The sequence below is a fragment of the Gambusia affinis genome, linkage group LG02 (genome assembly GCF_019740435.1).
Source record: "Gambusia affinis linkage group LG02, SWU_Gaff_1.0, whole genome shotgun sequence".
Lineage (NCBI taxonomy): Eukaryota > Metazoa > Chordata > Actinopteri > Cyprinodontiformes > Poeciliidae > Gambusia > Gambusia affinis.
In genome coordinates, this window is record NC_057869.1 from 18,445,804 (window position 1) to 18,466,975 (window position 21,172).

The 21,172-nt window shown below is 38.1% G+C and overlaps 1 protein-coding gene across 12 annotated transcripts in view; it reads left to right on the forward strand.

The window, feature by feature from the left end:
- The window catches only part of tjp1a (tight junction protein 1a), a 108,954-nt gene that overhangs the window by 23,636 nt on the left and 64,146 nt on the right, over nucleotides 1-21,172 (forward strand). For all 12 annotated transcript variants that reach the window (XM_044100316.1, XM_044100347.1, XM_044100298.1 and 9 more), the window contains one exon: nucleotides 1,565-1,778. In XM_044100316.1, coding sequence (XP_043956251.1) covers nucleotides 1,565-1,778 — 214 coding nt within the window. The remainder of the gene's footprint in view (nucleotides 1-1,564; nucleotides 1,779-21,172) is intronic.

Here is a 21,172-nt window from a genome sequence, read left to right on the forward strand (position 1 = left end):
CAAAAATGGCATGAACAATGTTATCAGTACTCCAAAAGATTAATATTGCCTCCAATCAAAAAACTAATCTCAAGGGTTAAAAATCAAGCTAAAATTCTAAATAAGAAATTGTTATAAGTGTTTTGCCTGGTGAAATAAAGGTTTAACCATGTAAACATGTTGGCCAAATATGATTACTGTTAGCCTAAATCTGCTATGAATAACTTTGGGCTTAACTGTTCTGATGTGTAGTTTGATCTATTATTGTCTCCAGTCTTTTTCTCTCTTTAAGCAAAACTATAATTAATACCTAGAAGGAAAGAATTGTACAAATCACAAAAAACAGAACAAAAAAGAAATAACCCTGAGTTTAGACACTTTAAGTTACATTGGGTCTTTTAATGGACACAAGCAGCAAATCAGTTTTTTTTTTTGTGGCTTCATAATGGAAGGTATACAAATGCTCCATACCTACTCTCCGTCTGCAGGCTGCCCGCTGACATTCAGCCCAATTATTCACACTTCCTGAATGCAGCGGCAGCCAACAGGAGAAGACGGCCTTTAAAAAAATAAAGACATCAAGAAAAAACAAAACAAAAAAAACTCATGTTATTTTAATCCTCTAGGCGTTCCTATGATTTCCATCAGATAGGCAGCAGTGCCTGTGAGCACTGCACAGTATAAATTGTTCTTTGAGGAAGTCATATTTGTTGTATTGTAATAGATGGGCTTATGTCATGTTGAAGAGTTCACAAGAGACAACAGAACACTGCTGTATATTTTAAGACTGCTCAGAGGTACATTTTAGGCTCGCTCACAATATCCAAGCAGGAGATCACTAACCACATTACTTATATTGTGTTGACTCCCTTCAGGCCTCTTTAACAGCCCTGACCTGTTGGGGGCTGGAACACAAGAGTGTTGTTCTGAGTTATTTGCTGATGGGAGTCTGACCATTGTCTTCATAAAGTCTCAAGAAAAGTAAATAACCTTCCACCATGATCTCTACCTTTCTCACTTTCTCCGTTTTGAAACCTTACTGGACATGAAAGGAAATTAATTTTGCTCCTTTGGTCTTTATATAAATAATATTTAGATGGATGATAGACATCTAAGTCCTTGCTTGTGAAAACTTGTGGGAAATGTTAAAAACTTTGCTTTAATACTTTGATATTTCTAAAAGGTAACTTAGAAAAAAAGTTTTTTGCATATTTGTTAAAAATATTACTGTCATAACAGTATAACGTGAGACAGATGATCTTGTACATGAAGTTGATTGACAGCACTAAGGCCCTCCTCCTGGTTCTGATTGGTTGTTTCTGAGGGAGCTGTGCATTTCTGCAGATGGCATCAGGACCACAGGAAAGAGACAGAACAGCTCAATATTTTTCATAGATAACCTGTTTCATATAATACTGTCACAGCATAGTGACAGTCTCAACAAATATGTATTATTTATTTATTTATTTATTTATTTATTTTGTAAAAGTTGTCTTCAGCACATTAAAAGTATGTTTTTATCAACACTTTGAAAATACATGACCAGATTACTAGCAAGTATACTTTTTTTTATGGTTTGTTGCAGGGTCACCCCACAAGAAGGAGATGCATCCCCCTCAGATGCTTCCGGGTCTTCTAGTGGACCAGTAGGTGCTACTGGTGGCGCTGGTGCTATAGCTTTGCCTGCCACCTCAACCCTCTCGTTGCCTCTGAGCCAAGCTAAACCTTCTCTGCGTCGCATCAAGGGTCGCATCCATCGCAGCAAGAGTCTGGACAGCATGGACCTGCTTGACTCTAACGTAAGGCTCAGTTATAAGGCCACATTCAGATAAACTATCACTTGGAACTGATGTTTATTTTCCGTGTGCTTAGGCATATGTGTAATGGTGTGGAAATAGTTTCTGTTTATTTACAGTTTAGATGAAGAGTGTCTTTGCCAATAAGAAATAATACTTTAAAGTCATGGATGTTACTCTGAGAACATTTACTGAATTAGATTTGCTGTGGTTTAAATTTATAAATATATATCCTAATAGTTTCATTCACATTCATCATTTCTACATGCCTCTCCATTAATACAAATGCACACATTCACACAGGATAACCTCTAGTTATGTAATATTTCTATGGTGTTTTTTTTTCACATGAGCACAGTTTAACACATTCCATATTTCTGTCTATGACTGATTTAACTCATAAAAAGTATTAATCTGATAAAATGATTAGGTAAGCTGCTTGGATCAGAAAACCCTGCCTAACTCCGGGATTGTCCATTGAGCTGAGAACTGCGTTTGGCCCACTGGTTAATTCATGCAAACTTGTGTGCTTGTGTTGTGTGCGGGTGTGTGTTCTGTGTTAAATGTAGACTGTGTGGTGTTTGGGAAAGCCACCAGCGGTTTATGATGTAAAAGCATGCCAATCTATTGCTAATGCTTGCCTGGTGTGCCTGGTTTTCCTGCCATCGCCACGGTACAAACAGATGAAAGTCTGCTTTCTGCACAGCTCTGCTAAATTTTTCTACCCCCCTTTCTGCTTCCTTTATGCCTTGACCCTCTGCAGATGTCTCCTTTAATAAACGTTCACAGTGTAATGTCTCCTCATCCGCCCCCAACCTTCCTCTCCAGGTTGACAGCGTGCAGTGTGTTTGTGCTAGCACTTGAGTCCGTGCACGCTCAGAGTGGGTGTTTGGTCAATTAGATGGCCCTAACTGAAAGTTGCCTGGTGAGTCTGTTGTAATGAGTCACTATTTGTTTATCAACCTGTCTGTTGTTTGAACTGGAAGAGGACTAGTTTATGACGGTGTGCAAGGTAGGGAAGGGTTTTCAATTTAATCCATTATTAATTGGGAAGGTGGGGAGAGGAAGTCACGAGAGCTAGCGACAGGCTCAGGAAGTTTTGCAACAGACAGATAGATGCACACGCTGATTTTATCGGTTTGACTGACTGCTGCCAAGGTGTTTCTTGTCAGTTTTAATTCTGAAAGTGAGGCAGAAAAAAAATCTAATATATTTTTTAAGACAACCTGAATGCGCTGATGCGTAATATTTGGCTGTGAGCTGTCTGTTCTGAATGAGTTCTTCTTACCTTGCAGACAGCAGTGAAGCATGAGCAGATGGGCTGTCTGTAAGCAGCTAAACTAGAGTTTTAATGTTTTGTCATCTTCAGAAAGAAGAACTTAAACCAATAATGAGACACTTTTAGTGTACAGAGTAAATGTTGTGTTGTCTCAAAGTAATGTGATAATTTTATTTAAAGGAAATTATACTTTCTAGTGCTTCATTTAATCTCACATCCATCCATTCACTTTCTGTTAGGTCGGTCAAGGTTTTAAAGCGGATCTATTTTCAGTCATTATATTTGATTGAAAGTATTTCTGGTCCTTTTTGAGTTCATATTTTAATGTACTTTGAAATTCTTTCTCATGTGTTGATGCGCCAATGCTTGACTGGATGTTTTGGGCTCTGCTGCAGACAAAAAAAATGATTATTTTCATAAAAAATACTGTCTTTACTGTCTTTTGATTAAGATGTAATACACAAAATGAAACCATTATTATACCAATGTCATAAACGTGTATAAGAAGCTAGTGTGATGTATATTTAGTATAAGTCTCCATTATGTGTCCAGCTCTACCTCGACTTCTCAGTCATTTTTTTAATCAAACTGCTTCCTGTGTTTTTCTCTTAACACCTGAAGTAATATTTTACATTACTCAATTTTATATAGCTTATGTTTTTAAAATGTATGTGTCACAGCTCAAGGTGGGTTTGTGCAGTGAGACGATCAGGCGCTGTAGATAAAATCTTTCTTTGTGAAAGAATTATTGGGAAACCTTTGGTTGGATCTGTCACCATCCGCTGTGTCAGTTTTACCAACAGCCAATTTAACTCTCCGACGGCAAACATCAAGCAGAATCATCCCTGGAAATTCATGTAGTGGGACTTCTGCTGTGACAGATGTCTCATTATAGTTCTTTTATTCAATTCTTCATGTCTTTATCAGCTGTCTGCTGCTGACAATGGATATGGATAATGTCTCACTAAAGCTCACACACAAGGAAGGCATAGTGTAGAGAAAAGATAACCGTCATAAAATGGATAATTAACTCCAGCGATTGCTTATCTGTTCAGTTATACTTACATAATAGATATTATATCAATCTCATTACATAAAATATATCACTCTTTGTCTATCTGAAAGATAAATTTTCTTTCTCAGTGTAAATTACTCACTTTACAAAGGACAGGTAGGAACTTTTAGATTTAATTCACTCAATTTATTACTCTTTGTGTAAAGTAAACTCAAGACGTTTTGCTCATAATTTCAAATTTCTAAATACTTCTCTTACATTTAAGGAAACATTTAAAAGGCTTCAGAAAAGCTATTCAGACAGAGGGGGAGGAAACATAACCCTACTATTATCCTAAGGTCTCATTGTGTCAATTTTCAATGAATTGGACTGGGTCCCTTAGCCAAAACTCCTGAATGCCCCCATTGTTCTGTTCTTTAGAGAAAGAGTCTCTAACATTGGTTGGAGAAACACCTGAAAAAAAAAAAAGAAATCTGTCTTCATGTTATATTCTACTCTCTTTATTTAGTTTTATTTATTTATTTCTTGAAGAGGGTTGTACTGTATTTACTCAGTCAGTAAATATTAGATTCTAAACAGATCCTGATGTTTGCTGCTTTAGGCATCATTGACAGAAAGATTTGTCAAACTTTAAAAGTCAGATTTTACCACCAACGAGCAAAGACAGCACACAGATATCCCTAAAACCTGCATAATAAACAGCTGCTCTTCAATTTCTCTTAATATTCCTTTGTTTTGGCTACTACGTCCTTGGTTTTCAGTGTATGCATCTTTTTCAGTGCATTATTCAGTCAAGGTCACAAACATTCAAACACTGACTTTAAGTCTGTGGATCTCTATCAAGGCTACGGATGCAGAGTAAAAAAGGACCCCAGTGTCCGTTTCGTCTTACTGTTCCCTCTCTCTGTGCATCAGTATCAGCTGCTCAAGGCATGTTGCATAAATACATTAGCAGCCACTCTCTTTGCCTGCTGTGCACTATCACAGCATGTCCACAAGTGGAACTTTGAAGCATTAGTAATAAATGAAAGGAACAATGCCCCGTAGAATGTCTCCCTCCCCCTTAACTTGCAGCTATATTTTAATGGAAAAACAAAACAAAAAAAAATCTTAAAAGGAAAGTTAACCTGAAAACCCCGTATTCAAGTTTCTGTGACTTAAAATGATTCAATTTAGGGTGAGCTGAACACGTAATTCACAGTGAAGTGAAACAACTGTGAAAATGATGCTTATTATGCTTAGAGTAATGGTGTGGGAGATTGTTGTCTTTACCTGATTGATTGTCTCTACTTTGTGCTTTCTCTCGATCAACTTTATCTCTCAGCTTGTCAGAATAGGTTAGCATGAACATGTACATTTGTTTTGTTGAGCATATTTTATGTATCATTTTAAATACACTTGATTTCCATTGTGGACTAAACACCTCATATGAACTTGAAATGCTGGGTAAAGAGACTGAACGGTTTATGAATATATGTTAGGTGTAAATTCTGCTGTTCATAAGAAGAAAAGTGGCAAATACACAAGAATGTTGTGAGACGCATCAACTTAATCTTGGTTATAGCTACCTTAAAAACAATCCTCATCCATTTTATGGTTTATGTTCTGTGATGTAAACAAATTTACATCATTTTTTACAGTGAATGCAGAAAAACAGGACTTCGCCTCCACACTTCCTTGTACCCCTGGAATAATGCTACACTAACACATGAGTCAAATATCACCAGATCCCTACCAGCAGCATTTCTTTATCCCATCTTTATACATGAGTGATGCATGCAGTAGCAAAATCATATTTAAGCAGAATTCAAAAGCACAGATGGATTTTAGTCATAGGTGACCTGCTCCAAGGTGGGTCAAACTGGTGGTCACAAACCAGTGATTGCCTCCCCTTAAAACACCACTGCCATCGAAAGCAGGAGATATTCCAGTGATAAATGTTAGGTAAGACATGTAAGGGTGGAATGACTGATGACAGAATAGTTTGACAGGACGGTGCAGGGTGTTCTGATTAAATGAATATATTTTCAATGGATTGACAGGAGTGTCCGCAACCACCCTATAACTCATTCTGTTCATCCCATGTTTTCCAGCCACAAAGCCATTAAATTGGATTCCACACACAAGTTATTCATCACAGCTACATTGAAGCAGCTTGGTGAAAGTAAGGTCAGTTGTTACAAAGCTGTGCTTTGGCCTTCTGTGTGCCTGCTGCAAAAACTTATTTCTTTTATTGAAATCCATAGTTGTGTTGGACTTTATAGAGCATCTTGCTTATTGTTGTTATGAGAAATAAAAACTGATATCACTTGAGTCTACACAGCTACTAATGCTTCATCAAAACCAATGAAAATATGCATTTGTCAGGGTCTCATGCAGCAAGAGGAAGCACTAAAAACACTGATCTGTCTTCATTTATACCACTTGAACATTTTGTCATGACTCAATTACAAACTTTAAGAGCATTAAAATGAAATATAAAATGAAATATAAAATAGTGTGCAATTGTATGCAGCTCCCAGAAGCAATGCTCAGCTTAACCCATAATTTCTCTCTGGATAATTTATGGGTTCTCTCTGGATAGAGAGAATTTATGAACACCAATTCTCAATTTCTGTTTAATATTCTTTTATCTAAATTTGTTTCTTGGACTTTATGATGTTGTGTGTTCAGTAACATTCAACAATAAACCTCTGAGTTGTTCTCAGACCATTAGTATTGAGAGAGAATAAACCATACATGAACTTTACTTACTAAATTCTAAAGACAAGAGGATACAAGTGTAGAATTGTTGGGAATTTTATGTCTCCTAATACGTTTTCACAATGTGTTCTACTTTGTGTAATAAATAAATGTGGTTGTAATGGAAAAACATCTGACATTTGTATTGTATTATGCCCCATGCTTTCATTTGCTTGATGCAACTTGATAATTCTTTTGTTGACTAGATCTATTAAATATGAAAAGTCACATTCTTTCTTGTTTCACACAATTTTCTTTAATGTGGTATTTGACCAGATAAATAAAAAATTACAAAAACTGATGTTTTACTTCAAAGTTTTCAAACCTTGTAGCATAGAACTAGAGAATCTTGTGGTTCATAACCTTTGCCACCCTTTGTCAGGCTTTGACTTTATTTCATCCAGCCTGACAGGCGATCTGTCATCCACAGACATGAAGTGTTCAGTAAGCAGGACTCTTGCTCACTATTCTAATCCCTTTGTGGATCTAGCTCATACAATTGACAGAGTGACATTCTTATCAGGATTTCAGTGTGTCTCAGGATAGAGAGCCCTTGTTGCACTCCATCAGTCAGTGTTTTTGCACCTAAAAGCTGCCAAAACAATCCTGATCCAGCAGGGCATGGACACAGGACCTCTGGGAGTGTACCCTAAAGTCTGACACCACAATATTGACAGCTGAGCTTTTGGGTCCAGGGCTGAAGGACAGAGACTGTTCCTCAGCAGTTTTTGCTGTGTTGACGTGTGCATTATACCATCATGGAGAACATTGCTGTCGCCAGGGAGGGCTGCTAGGGGTTTCCATCACATGGTTGACCTTAGTTCAGCTTCACTTGTGTTGTTCTTTGTAGGATTCCTCATTATGGGTACAACTTTGTTTTATTTTGACTTAATAAAGTTTTCAATCAGCCGAAGCACAGGATATCTATTTCCCTGAGAGTTTCCTTTCTGGTTAATGTGGCACTAGTGTCACATAAAGCACAATTAAGTGCCTTGTGTTGCTCATTGAAACAGAGAAACGGGTTGTAGTTTGTTTAAATTAAACCATGTTTTCATTTTTAAAAGTACATGTCCGAATTGTAAAATAACAATTTCTCATCACAAAGAAGAAAAAAAAATCTCTTGCTAGCTCCTGCCAACAAGATATTTTATGTGTAGTTCATTGCCTTAGTCTGACAGTTTGCGCCTAAAGATGTTCTTCTCTGGGGTACAAAATGGGTACTAAATGGTATTGCTGGACACTTCCATACTGTTTATTGTTCCATAAAATTGTTTGTTCCTTTATGGAAAATGCACCCTTGGATAACAACGTTTGTGGAGACCAGCACTTCTTGCTCTAACATTTGTGCTGTTTTATTTTTTTCCCCATGAAATCACACCAAATGTTTGACACACGGCCTTAAAAGAAATCTGTCAATGTGCCTATGTTTAACTCGCATGTGTAAAACATTCATTTTAGTATATATTAGTATCAAAATTTGAAGAAAGTATAACAAAAAAGTATCGTATTGTTCTGGTGTAAAGAGAAATGTCTTAATTGACCTAAAACAAGGGAAGTTAATTCTGAATTAATTTCAGAGAGGGAAAAAAAGTTGACAGAGTTTTTATATAACTGCATGTTTACCTGTCTCTGTAAAGTCTGCAGAAATATATTATTTTAATTAGGGGGGAAACAATCTGTATGTTCAGATTTCAGATTGTTTCAGATTGTTTCCCCCTTAAAGAAGAGCTTGGTAGGATGTAAATGTTTTTTTTTTTTTGTTTTTTTTTTTTCCTTTTGAAGAAATATTTAAATAAGTCTCAAAATTTGATTACATACTTTCTACACAGACAACTTGTAGCAAATGCCTTTCATGTCGTGACATTTTATAATGTACTGTGAGCGAAATTTGATGTAAGAAACACATAACGCTTTTATTTGCAAAAGATTCATTTTTGCATTTGCTAGTGTTTTGATATGATGCAAAAAATTTGCTGAAACAAATTGCAAAACATGCAAATAAAATTAGAAATCTGCAAAAATCATTTAGATAAAATTGACAATTAAGACTTTTAGGCCCTTGTTTCTTCTCAGCCTAATCTATCAAAATTAGCATAACAATCCACTTACGTAAGTGGCTGAACACACACGTGTGTGTTCAGCATCGCAATGATGCTATTTCCACATGTCTAAAAGGTCTTCCCTAACATCTGTGACATTCCTAATTGTATTTGCCATTACTCAGCAGTAAATATTGGGGCTGTACCTTTGGACTGCAGGTTTCATGTCTGCATAATGACATGCTCTCTCCCCTTCAAGTTACATCATCCTGTGGCAGTATGCATTTCTAATGTCAGGCAGGAAGGGCGGGCAAGATCAATGTTGACTCTATAGATAGATGAAGCGATGATCTACGGCTTCCTCAGCAGTAGCATGAAAGCAAGAGGGCCATATTTCACGTGGGGTCACATGGAGCTGTTCACATTAGGTTAAATGAATCAATCACTCTTGGTTTGTCGGCTGTGTATGTGTGCCCCGTGTGTGTGAGACATCTTTGGTAAAAGTGTCTTAAGGGATGCCTGTCTGCATACATCACCAGAAGTGTCCTCATATTAGTATGTCCGGCAGTCTGCCGTCCTCTGTGTGATATTGATTGGTCACAGAAGAGAGTGTTGCTGGTCAGCGTTTCTCAAATGGACACAGAAGAAGATGCAGGGTGAAGGCGAGAAGGCAAAGGGGGAATTATCAGAGGACATAAGATGAAAGGAGAAGGTGACTGAGAAGGGTGTGATAGCAAAAGAAAAATCAAAATGATGAGAGTATTGGATAAAAATATAAAAAATCGTTCTCTTTTGTTCCCGTCCTCTTCATTGAGTATAGATTTGATGTGTCACAGCTGGTTGGAGATCACCTATAGTTCTCAATTCTACCTCTGTGAAGATGTCCGTGCACCCTATATTAATGTTAGTGTTTGCTCACCACTATGACCATCAATACGGAATAAATTATTCTAAAGATGAACCACATTGGATCAAAGGAATTCATTTTATTTATAATTCAGATGAGTTGGTTGTAGAACCAGAGCTGCTTCCTTGTAAAATATTTTAAATTTGACTTATTTTACTGTTTCCATGTAAGCTTTCTTTTTTATTTTGCTACATGTTGTGATACCTTTGTTACGCTGATGTTTTCTTCATTATTTTTGTTTTTGCTTATTTTAACATCAAGACAACAGACTTGAACATGTTTTTTTCTTTCATATCTACCAGAAAACTCTATATAGTTTGCTTGAGTCTGACAGCAGAAAATACCCCCAGAGGAAGAGAGTAAAAGGTCAACTCCAGATTAGTTTTGTCATTTCATTGTGTGCTTAGTAGCATACAACAAAACAAAAATATAGTGTTTCGCTGGAATATATATTACTTTTAATGTCAAAACATATTAAATAAACACCAGAAAATTTAAATAGCTCAAGCTGGAAAAATACCGTACAAGTGCAATAATATATGTAAATAAAATCATTCTGCAGTTTAACATCCTGGTTAGAAGATGGGGATAGTTTCAGGATTGCTTTAGACCCCTCGCTATCCTTCACAGGATCCTTGCAGGTAAGGTACCACTTTGAGGGCAACGTATTTTCCAACACATCTCTGTACAATATTTTGTTTGATTCGGTTTTCTCAGGAAGTTCACTTTGTACTGAAATCATGTTCTTCAACCAGATAAAATCCAGAGATGTGCAATTCAAGGAGTCTAATGCTATCGAGTCTCTCTAATGCGTGGTGCTTATGCTCGGTAACAGTGTGCATGAGTCATGATCTCCTTTAGTTTGTTGTCGTTAAGCACCAAGGGTTTGTCTCTGAATTCGTTCTTTAGCGGTTCGGCTTTGTCTCTGTTTTGAATAATTATTCTCATAAATGAGCCCTGCTGTGGTGGAATCATCTTCAAATGTAATACTGAAGTCTTTTACGTGTCCAGATTCACAGTTGTGTGTCAACAGAGTGATCAACAGGGAACTAATCACATGACATTGAGGGGTCTGAGAATTGGAAATGGTTCTTTTTCAGCGTAGCATTATTCGGGTCAAACATATTGTACAAGCAAAAATCTAGAACATATCGTAAAGACATGTTAGATAAATCATTTTCAAGTATTTTATTTTCTCTTTCTCTAAATCTTAACTAGGTCATATTACAGTCTAGAGTTCACAAAACAATTTTGAGTCATTTTGTTTTTACCATGTTGCATTTTTGATTGTTTGTGCTCCTTGAATAGAAACCCTGATTCCAACATATTTCAGTGTGACACCTACCGAAATATGACGATTTTTTTTCAGAATGTAAAATGACAACAGCTGGGTTAATCTATCAGTTTGACGTCTGCCTCATTTCATGTGAGCTCAGAAGATGAAGCAACCACATCTAACAAGACAGGCTGGATCCTTAGCAGCCCTTTTTCTCTGTTTCTATGGCAACAAAATGACTTTACTCCCAGTGAGGAAGATTGGGTGGTAACACAACATATATATTAATGTAATGTGAATGGTCAGGTTTTATGTTGAGGGGGCAAAAAAGGTTAAAAACTCATCCTGTCATATGAATGTTTGTTTTATTTTAGTGACTCAGTGGATGAGAAGTCTCTAGCTCTCTGCTGTTTCTCTACAAAGGAGCCTTTTTCTGATTCTCTACAAAAAAAAGGGAAGGCAGTGCAATACTTTCTCCATGAGCGTTGCATAAAAAGGGCAGCAAAATATTTTTACTTATACCAAAAAGATTGTGAGCACTTTTCTGAGCCCTAGTACTTGTGATAATAGATAAGGCACATTACGTTTAAGATTGTAAGATGCTGTTTTAGATGATAAATCTAAATTGTTTACTTGGCAAAAATGCTGAACTTGTTGTTAAATTTGTTTGTGTTATTGCTTAGTTTCCATTAGCAGAAAGGAAATTTATTTGGACTCTCAGAAATAACCTGGGACTTACCATGGCATGACAAACATGAACTAAAAACGAGGAGAAAACCAGTATCATTGTCACCATTGAAGCATGTTTTTCATCACCATAGACTGAGAGACTGAAAGAAATAATAAGCCCCTGCCCAAATAGTTTCAACATCACATTTGACTAAATTTTTGCAGTTGCTCTTCTGGAAAAACCAAATAACGTCAAGAGAAATGACAAGAATTTGGCTTTTTGGCCTCGATGACAAGAAGAATGTTTGATGTATTTGGGGTGAAGCTTTCAAAACTAACAACATTGTACCAGCTTGATAGCTTATACCAGTGTTTCCCAACCCTGGTCCTCAAGGCACCCTGCCCTGCATGTTTTAGGTATTTCCTTGCTTCAGTGCAGCTGATTTCAATTGATGACTGATTAACAGGCGTTTGTTGAACTGCAATCAGTTGAATCAGGCACATTAAAGCAGGGAAACCTCTAAAACATGTGGGACAGTGTGCCTTGAGGACCAGGGTTGGGAAACACTGGCTTATACAATAAAGTAGAATAAATAAAAGAAAGAAATTTGAGATGGTTTAAGACTTTGGCACAATACTATTTATATTTTTATATGTAGAAATTGTCAGTCAATACAATTTCTACTGACAGTTCTAACTTTTTTTGATTCTCAGAAGAACTGGTTACATAATCCATAATTAAAGTAACAAAGACCAAAGGGGATGACAAATTACATAAGGAGAAACAATGTAGAAATGAACTAAAGCTAAGGGGAGCATATTGAAAAAATACAAAGTCATATAAAAATGAGATATGAGAATGTTTGTATAAGGAATAATGAACTGTTTAAAGAAAAAAGGCATTAAAAAACAATTTCGTCTATGTGTTGTTCAATTTAGCTTAATTTCCTGAAATGACAAAGTGTCTTTGTCGTTTCAGTGGAAGCATAGATCTCCCTGTCTGTATGTGTGCTGAACTCTCTGTGGTGTCAATCACCTCTGTCCTGGGCGAACACAAGGAGAGCTTTCCATCTCTAACCTTCCCCACCATCCTGGCACCTCCAGAGGGCTCCCATTTCACGTTTGACTTTTCTTCTCCCCCCTCAAACTAAGTTGACCACCAGAAATGTGAACCTCTGTCAAGTGAGACGCCCCAGGGGAGGTCATGATGCCAACCTGGAACCACACAGTGTGGCGTCTGTCTGTGCAGAGAAGTAAATCAAGTGATTCAAAAATAATAAAGAAAAGAAAAACAAGAGAAAGACCCTGTGGTGATGGAGTGTGTTTTTGGCTGTCTTTGTGTGTGAAAGAGGGAGAGGGAAAAAGCCGGCTTTCAGGATGATTTCGTCGGACGCCTCTGGCTGTGCTGTTCACCATTAGTATCAAGGTTGCTATTTCAGGATGCTACCTGCTGAGGGATGTACTCTGCTCACAGTTTGGATGAACCCTACACCCAAATCCATTAAGTGAGAAAATTTAATCTGTGCTGCCACACGCATTAGCTACAATAGGGTCAAATTCACACACTTAGCAGTGACTTTAATGCATGTTTAAGTTTGTGTCTGATTCTGCCACATAAAGGTATCTGATGTGTTTGAGCCACACTGAGATGTGTGTCCTCTGGCCTGACCTTTTTGGGGATTGCATAACTGTCTGTACTTCAGGTCCTGGGCAGGAAAGCGGAGACACTCAGTTCAGGTCATTCTTCCTCTTGGACATGGTGGTTTAACAAGTATTATTCTGAGAGGCATTTGGGGTCAAACTTTAGTCTCACCTTAGGGAGGCACGAAAGTGTAAGATTGATTTTAAGTTTAGGGCTTTAGTTTAAAATGGAATTTTTTTACATTTGGAAGAAGAAGTTGAAAAATGCATGCACCATTTGCAGCCTGTTGCAAAATCCAAAGGTTTATTCCACGACTGTGTCACAGTGTCAACCAATGTCACATTAGTCTAACATTTTGACAACTGTTTGTCTGAAAAAATAGCACCAACATTTTCACTCATCGCTCCTGAAAGTGTTCAATTTGAACAAAACCTCCAGAGACCACTTGAAAATGTTGCCCCAAATCTGCCCTTGCGACTGGTTAAGGCTGAGAAAAGCTTTGTATTAATTAGGTTTGTCCACTAGACGAACAAAAACTGCATGTTTGTCTATATTATCTTTTTATTTGATTCCATTTTGTTGTTAGGAGTAAATATATTTTCTAACTGTATGTGCTCAGATTTCCCTAAGGTGACAAAAAATACTTTAAAGTTGTGTTTACTGTAGGTCTTGGCTGAGGCTAAAGGTTTTGCTCCTTCTCCAGGGAATGAGTGTTTGTCCTCTGAAGGGATGGAAGACAACAGTGTGCGTGTGTACGCTGTTTTTGTTTAGGAAGAATGACTCAGCACTTTTTGCTCACTGATTTTCTAAACGTAGAGAACAGGAGACGTCAGTGGCCGTTAAGTTCAAAGTTCAAACATCAAAAACTGTCTGCTGGGGTTCCATCTAGATAAGAAAAAAACATAGAAAAAAAAGCAGCTGATTTATAGTTTTAATTTTGTTAACTTATGAATGAGTTATTATTTTCACTTTTTGTTTTGCTCCAAGGAAACAAACCTTCTCATAATTTTTAGTGGTCTTGATTTATGTGTACTAATAATAATTATAATTATATAATAATATATAATTATATATGATTTCATAATTTCATGATTTTATGATTGCTTAGAACGTTTATCTAAAAAGATCTCATTAGCTTTAATATTTACCACTGGGAAAAAAACAAAATCAGGTTTGTCTCTGACCACAATGCAATGCACATCTGTGTCCACTGGCGGCGCTTTTGTTCCTCTGTAAAAGTAAAAACACACAGGACCTGCTCTGAGTGGAACCCAGGCCAGTAGCAGCGTTAATCCTGCAGAGGGCAGAGTTTTACCACTAAAAATCTGACTCTGAGTTTACCCCTCGCGCCATCTGCAGTTTTTCACTTTTCGTTGAAAAGTGAAAAACTGTTTTTTTTGTAAAAAAAAACAAAACAAAACAAAAAAAACAGTATTTCTTTAAGTATTACTTGATTTGACATTTTCTTTAATTTTGACTTACATATTTATTAAGTCTGTTCAAAATGTATATGAACTGATTTAAAACTGGCAATAAGATTTTGGGGTAAACAGAAAAGCCTAAGACTCAGAAGAAAAATAAACCTCATCAGCTTGCTGAAATAGTTCTCCGACTGTTACACTTCCATTTGGACAGCGTGAATTATGTGCGGTTAACTTCACTGTATCCAAGTAAACAGCAGCCTTCGTTTGTAGGCACTTTATGTTTCATAATTGACTTGGATTAAAATTCTTGACAGATCTGCAGATGCTTGCACTGTTGTGGCTCCCCCTGTGACTTCATGGGCAAAGCAGATGCCAGAAAATTTAATTAACTGAAATTGACGTTCCAGAAAAAGCCACTGGGGATCTTGCTGCCTCGCAGAGTGGCAGTAGCATCAGAGGGAACAGCATTAGAGAGACGGGCACAGATTCATGGGCACTTTAATATTATTGGCACATAAACCAATCTGCCACAGCATTATCACTACTGAGAGGCGAGAGAAGTAATCTTTTGTTGTTAAAGTAAAACCTCCATTTTAATTTGACACCTATTTAAATATTTTTGAAAAGCAGTAATTCCTCCTACACTCCATTCTGCAACCTTACCCCCCACCACAGTAGCGGGACTGCCTCCAGGAGGAAGGAAAAACAAAACATAGCATAGAGAAAAACTCCAGATGCAAATCAGGTGCGATCTGTGGGAACTAAGCCCAGTCTGCATAGAACCCACCCCAAAATTCACAGAGCCTGAAATCTCTGCATCAACAGCCAGATACCAAAAACTCCAGGACACCACCACATGTGCTCTACTTCTGCCTTTGTAGTTGAACATGTTTCAGTGGAAACCTTTTCAATAACAGTCGCAATGTTATGTCTGATCTGTGTGTTTGGTGATGTAGCGTTTAGATATTTTTGAGAACGAGGTTTCATTATAAAAATAAACAGGTGTGACCAGAGTATTTCGCTTTGGAGGTGTGTTTCCACACTGAGCAGCTGACTGTGTAAACAGTAAGTACAAATCTGAGCTTCTCAACAGTCGGCACACATGTCTGTGGTGGTTTTAGGTCGAAACACTTCATTAAAAATGAGAGATGACACAGAGAGGAGTGCAGCATGGGCTGACTGATCAGTCAGGTGATGGGGATTTTATCAGCCATGGGTCAGCGCCTTTTTCCTCCCAGCCTTCTAGTTTTCTTTAGCCTCTTCTCAGCAGATCATCTCTGACTGGTAACATCTGTGGTCTTATATGCAATTTGATTTGGTCCATGAAAAGTAAATGGGGTGTTTTTTCTCAGAAGGAATCACTCGCAGGATATGCACTTTCTTCCCCAACACATTAATTCATCTGTCGTCACACAAATACAACCTTGCATGACATCCCGCTCTTAATCCGTTAGGCATAATTGGATGTTGTCCCACACTTTTGAAACTTTAACAAGTTCAACCTTTATGGGGAGGCTTTTTCACAAGATCTTTCTCCCAAAAGAGCATCATTGAGGTCAGACACTGATGCCGGACAAGAAGGCCTGGCTCTGCTGTAATTCTCAAAGGTGTTCTGTCAGGTTGAGGTCAGCACTTTGTGCAAGGAAGTCATTGACAACAAACTCATCCATGTATTTGTGGACCTTATTTTGTGTTTATGATGCAGTTGATTCAGCTGGTCAAATATGAATATCCATTCCATGAAGTTGGGAGGTTTGTGGTTGTTGATTCGACAGAAGGTTGGCGACTTCTGTTCAATAGGCACCTCTTCACCTGTTGCTGCTGACTCATGTGATTTTACAAGGCCTTCCCCTCATAAAATCAGAGTTGTTGTCCTGCCCACCTGCTTATACAGGAAATTATATAGAATATATAAGTAATAATGCTTTTATAGGAAGTTTTACATCTGGACTTATTGCAGAGGTTGAATCCTGTAACGGTACAGTGGGGGAACTTACTGAGCTCCTGAGAGCGACCAATTCTTTTACAAAAGTTTATAGATACAGTCTGCATGCCTAGATTCTTGATTCTATATTTCTGTGGCCATGAAAGAGATTGGATCACCTGAATTAAATGATATGGATGGGGGGAGTGAATACTTTTGCAAAACACTCAGTAGTTGCAGCTTGTTTTCCCAGGAATGTTCCCTCAGAGCTTCAGAGGGATACCGGTAGATGAACCGTCCTTATATCTCTGCATCCCCTTGTTATTACTCCTGTGTGTTTGCTTTTAATAAAGCTTGCTAGACTCCTCTGTCATGAACGATGCTGAGAGAAAGAAAGCAAAACCCAGCAGGTAGGAAAACAGTGCAGGTACAGAAGGTGGACAAACTGGGCATGAAGGAGCCGTGAAGTGAAAGTGCTGGGGAAGGTCACGCTACTGTACAGAGCTGCGATCTTCGACACAGTCACAGAGAGCATCACAACTATGTGACGCTGTCGCTTTTGATCCTGTCTTGTCTGCACGCAGGGCTACACTCTTGTCACCGTTCAAGTATAGATAGACATAAAATCGCACAGAGACTGTCACTGGCTTTGTCAGGCACAAAAAAACCCCGGATGGGGTACCACAACCTGACTCTGATACCAATATAAACTCAAGAAATAAAGTTGCCGATTAAAGCATAAACAAAGTGAAAGGTTTCGTGCTGTCCTGGAGCATCGATCTGGTAATTGTGCCAGCACTGTAACTGAAAGCCTGCGTATTTGTGTGTGTGTTGTTTTCATCTCCAAATGTTTTTCATTTGATTCCCAGGGGAGGTATTGTGACACCCTGGCTGCCTCCACCTCTGTGGAGCAGCAATTCAGTCATCATGGCTGTTGATGGTTTGTCCCTAATGGTAAGTCATAAATAACGTTTCAACCAGTGAGGAGAGAATTGATTTCCAGAAGCACAGAGGGGTGTTGGAGATTTATACCTGTTGTCGAACTCCTCTGCAGTGCTGTATATCACTGTTACTGATATGTTTTCTCGTTAATTTTATTTCCCGTCCCTCTTCTGCCAATGACTGAGACACCTGGAACAAAGTGTGCGCTCTCTTTTTGAACTTTCATACGTTTTCCGTTTACATTCTCCGATTACTTAGCCTGTTGCAGCTCATTCTCTTTTGTTCCTCTTAATTGCTCACAGTGAAATTGATCAAATCTGATTGCAGCAGCCTCTGGCTTTTTGGTATTTCCTAATTTTCTTTCATCACTTCATTGCTTGTTTGAGCACCTAAAGTGTTTCGGTCTGCAGCCCGGTGTAGTTTTTCAATTAAAGGAAAAACTTTACCTACACGGAACGAGGCTGGAATCACAGTAATTGTATTATAAATGTATCATATGATTTACGTTTTGAATAACAAAAAAATAGCATAACATTACTTTAACTCTCATTACTACAAGTATAAGGAGATATTTACACTTCACACAGTGCAAGTGTGAATTTAATGTACTGTGACTATACTTGAATTTTAGATGAAAATCTTCAGGACAAGCCTGAAAAGTTTGAAGAAGCAGCAAAAAAAAAAACTTTCAGAAGGCCAACCAACATGTTAAGAAAGCCTGGAAACATAACATGCTTCCAGGCATGTTATTTTTTTCACAACTCAGAGGGGAGGAGCTTTAGAAACACTAAACTAATCCATTTTATTGTAGTTGCAATTTCACTTGTAGGTGTTTGCAAGTAGTGCATTTATCTGATCATCATGCGAAAGGATCTAATCAGTTCCGTTTATCTATCTCTCTGATTCTCCTTAAATGGTTCATCCAGCCACAGCCACATATGGATTGGCTTTCACCAGTTTTGTGCATTGTTTGGCCAGTGTTTTCATTGCTCCGTCCCTCTGTGCTGAGTCCAACCAGGTGCTTCTAGCCATAACAAACCTGAGTTTATTAATGTTCATTTCCTCTCGTCTGTTTGCCTCTGGCTGCCCGGCTCTCCAGTCCAGCATTCCACGCACTTCACTGGAATTAAGGGAGAGGCCTGTGGTGAGGCCGAGACCGAGCTCAGGAATGTCTCTGTTATCACAGCGAGAGACGATGGAGGGAGGAAGGGAACATGAGGTCAGCGTATAGGACCCCCACCGTTGTTGGGTCAACTTCATCCAGGACCGCTGGAGGTTGTAGTGGTTTCCATCATCAAAGCTTTGATCACCACGTGGCTTTTGCTGATGGACTCATATTACCACAGAGGTGCCCCGCTACTGCCAGAACCCATAGGAATCTAATTTTAGAGATGCAGCTTTTTAGATCAATATTTCCTCTCCTATCACTGGCAGTGTCATGTAGATCATGTCACGCCTTGCTCAGATGTCACACCAGGTTGGTGCTACTCCTGATGCAACAGCACTGACTTTCACACTGAAAATGCATGTATAAGGACTAAAATTATTCCTCTGGGTTGTCTTAGCTGGTGTGGAACAAGTTAAAAAAATGAAAAAAGCCCTCCTGTGTAGCGAGTAAACAAGACAAACTGGGTGAATGAAATGTTGTGATAAAGAAGTGTAGCATTTATCTCAGTTCATGGTTTAGATATTCGGTCTTTATAAGGAAACTGTGTGGAAGATATTTTGTTTATTGCTAATCGTTTGCTTTCTGTCTCCTCTGCTCAAGTCGAGCAGTCTGATTTTAATTGTATTGTTGCCAGTTCTGATTTGCATTATCTTTCCATCACTGTGTCTGTGTTGTGGGTCCCAGTGATAGCAGTAAATTAAAATGGTTTTCAGCTCAAGTGTAACTAGTAACAGGAAAGACACATAAATTCCTGATTGGTGAGATAAAACCAAAAAAAAAAAAGACAGGATCAGGGTTCAATTTGTATTTTTGATCATTGTCAGCTAGGAGTCAGAAAGTTTTGACTCACAGTAAGAAGGTCAAACAGGATTCTGTGTTCTTCTCTTTTATGTTTTCATGGATTTCTTACAGTCTTCACACTCAAGCTACTTCATGCTGTGGATCATAATATGGTGTTCCTGCATGGGTTACAACATACATGTTACGTTAGGTTTAGGATAAGAGTAACAGCCAGTTTATCTCGGAGCCAGATCAGTCCTGTAGAGCCTCTTTATTACGTTGACAGTTTCAGTAAATTAATTTTAGTGTGCAGTACATCTAGTCATCCTCTGGCTTTTACTGTTTTTGTTCATATACGCACAACTATCTCCCAGTTTTGTATAAAAATGGTCGAGTGAGATGGAGTTGTGTTCATGAAAATGTTGATTTCAAAGGTTTGTGACAAAGGTGCAAATAATGTTTCAACCATGGTATGTAAAATATTATATCTGAATGGTGTTCCTGCATGGAGTACCACGCAGGAAGACAATGGAAGTAGCTCTTCCATCTACAAATAGGAAGCTTAGACTACAATTCCCACAGGCTCTTTAAAAAATGTACTAATGTATTCAAAATAAATCTGTTTTAAGTCTCAATTCCAGCTGCAGTGTTTACATGGCAGTTAGATTTGAGTCAAATTATTCTGCCGTAATGCTTTGTTTTAAAGTTGATCAGTAGATTTAACTGAAAAACAGAATTGTTTTTGTGTGATAATTTCTCATTTAGTTTAATATGTAGATTCACTCGCCTGATTTAATAAGATGCAATTGCAGATTTCTTTGAACCAACAGTTAACCGCTGTGAGTCAGGTACTTTTTGGTGTCCTGATGTGTCACACAGTCTGACCTTCCTCCAGGTCTGCTGCCCCTGCATAATACACCCTGACGAACAGCATGACGATACGACTAATAACAGCCTTGTAGCTGTAGTTTGCATAACATTTCTACTCATCCACTGGGTAATTAAACTTGTTCCAAGACCTGCACACAACTACAGCATGAGGCCATGCTCTTAAATTCTGTGAAATTGTCTAAACTAAGTGAAATATATCAAAAGCCACCAGGAAAATGGGGAATTTCATTAAAAGTTAAGGGCTTACCTGTTGTTGTTGTGCTTATAAGCTATTTTCTTGCTGCCTATGAACACATTTCAGACATTTCAAAGGTAGATCAAAACTGGCGTCAGTGTTTCTGGTGAAATTCATCCAAATAATAGTTTTGTTTTAGATTTTCTCCCACTTTGTGTTGTTTCAGCCCCAGTAGGGCTGCCTCCATATGTTGTTTACTGTGCATGTCACATGGTCAAGCCAGTGGCACTAGTTCGACGGAGGGGGAGCCCCAGGTGATACGACAGCTGTAGGCAAACAGACACCAACAACATCTCTACACTGAAGTCTGTTCTCTCAGCCAAGGCTGCAGCAAACACGACACACACACAAACACACTCACATGGTGTGGATTTAGTTTTTGTTCTCTCTTCTTTGTATGTGCTTTTAAAACAGTTGTATATTGAAACAGAGGACATTACTCATATTACAATGAATCTGATATT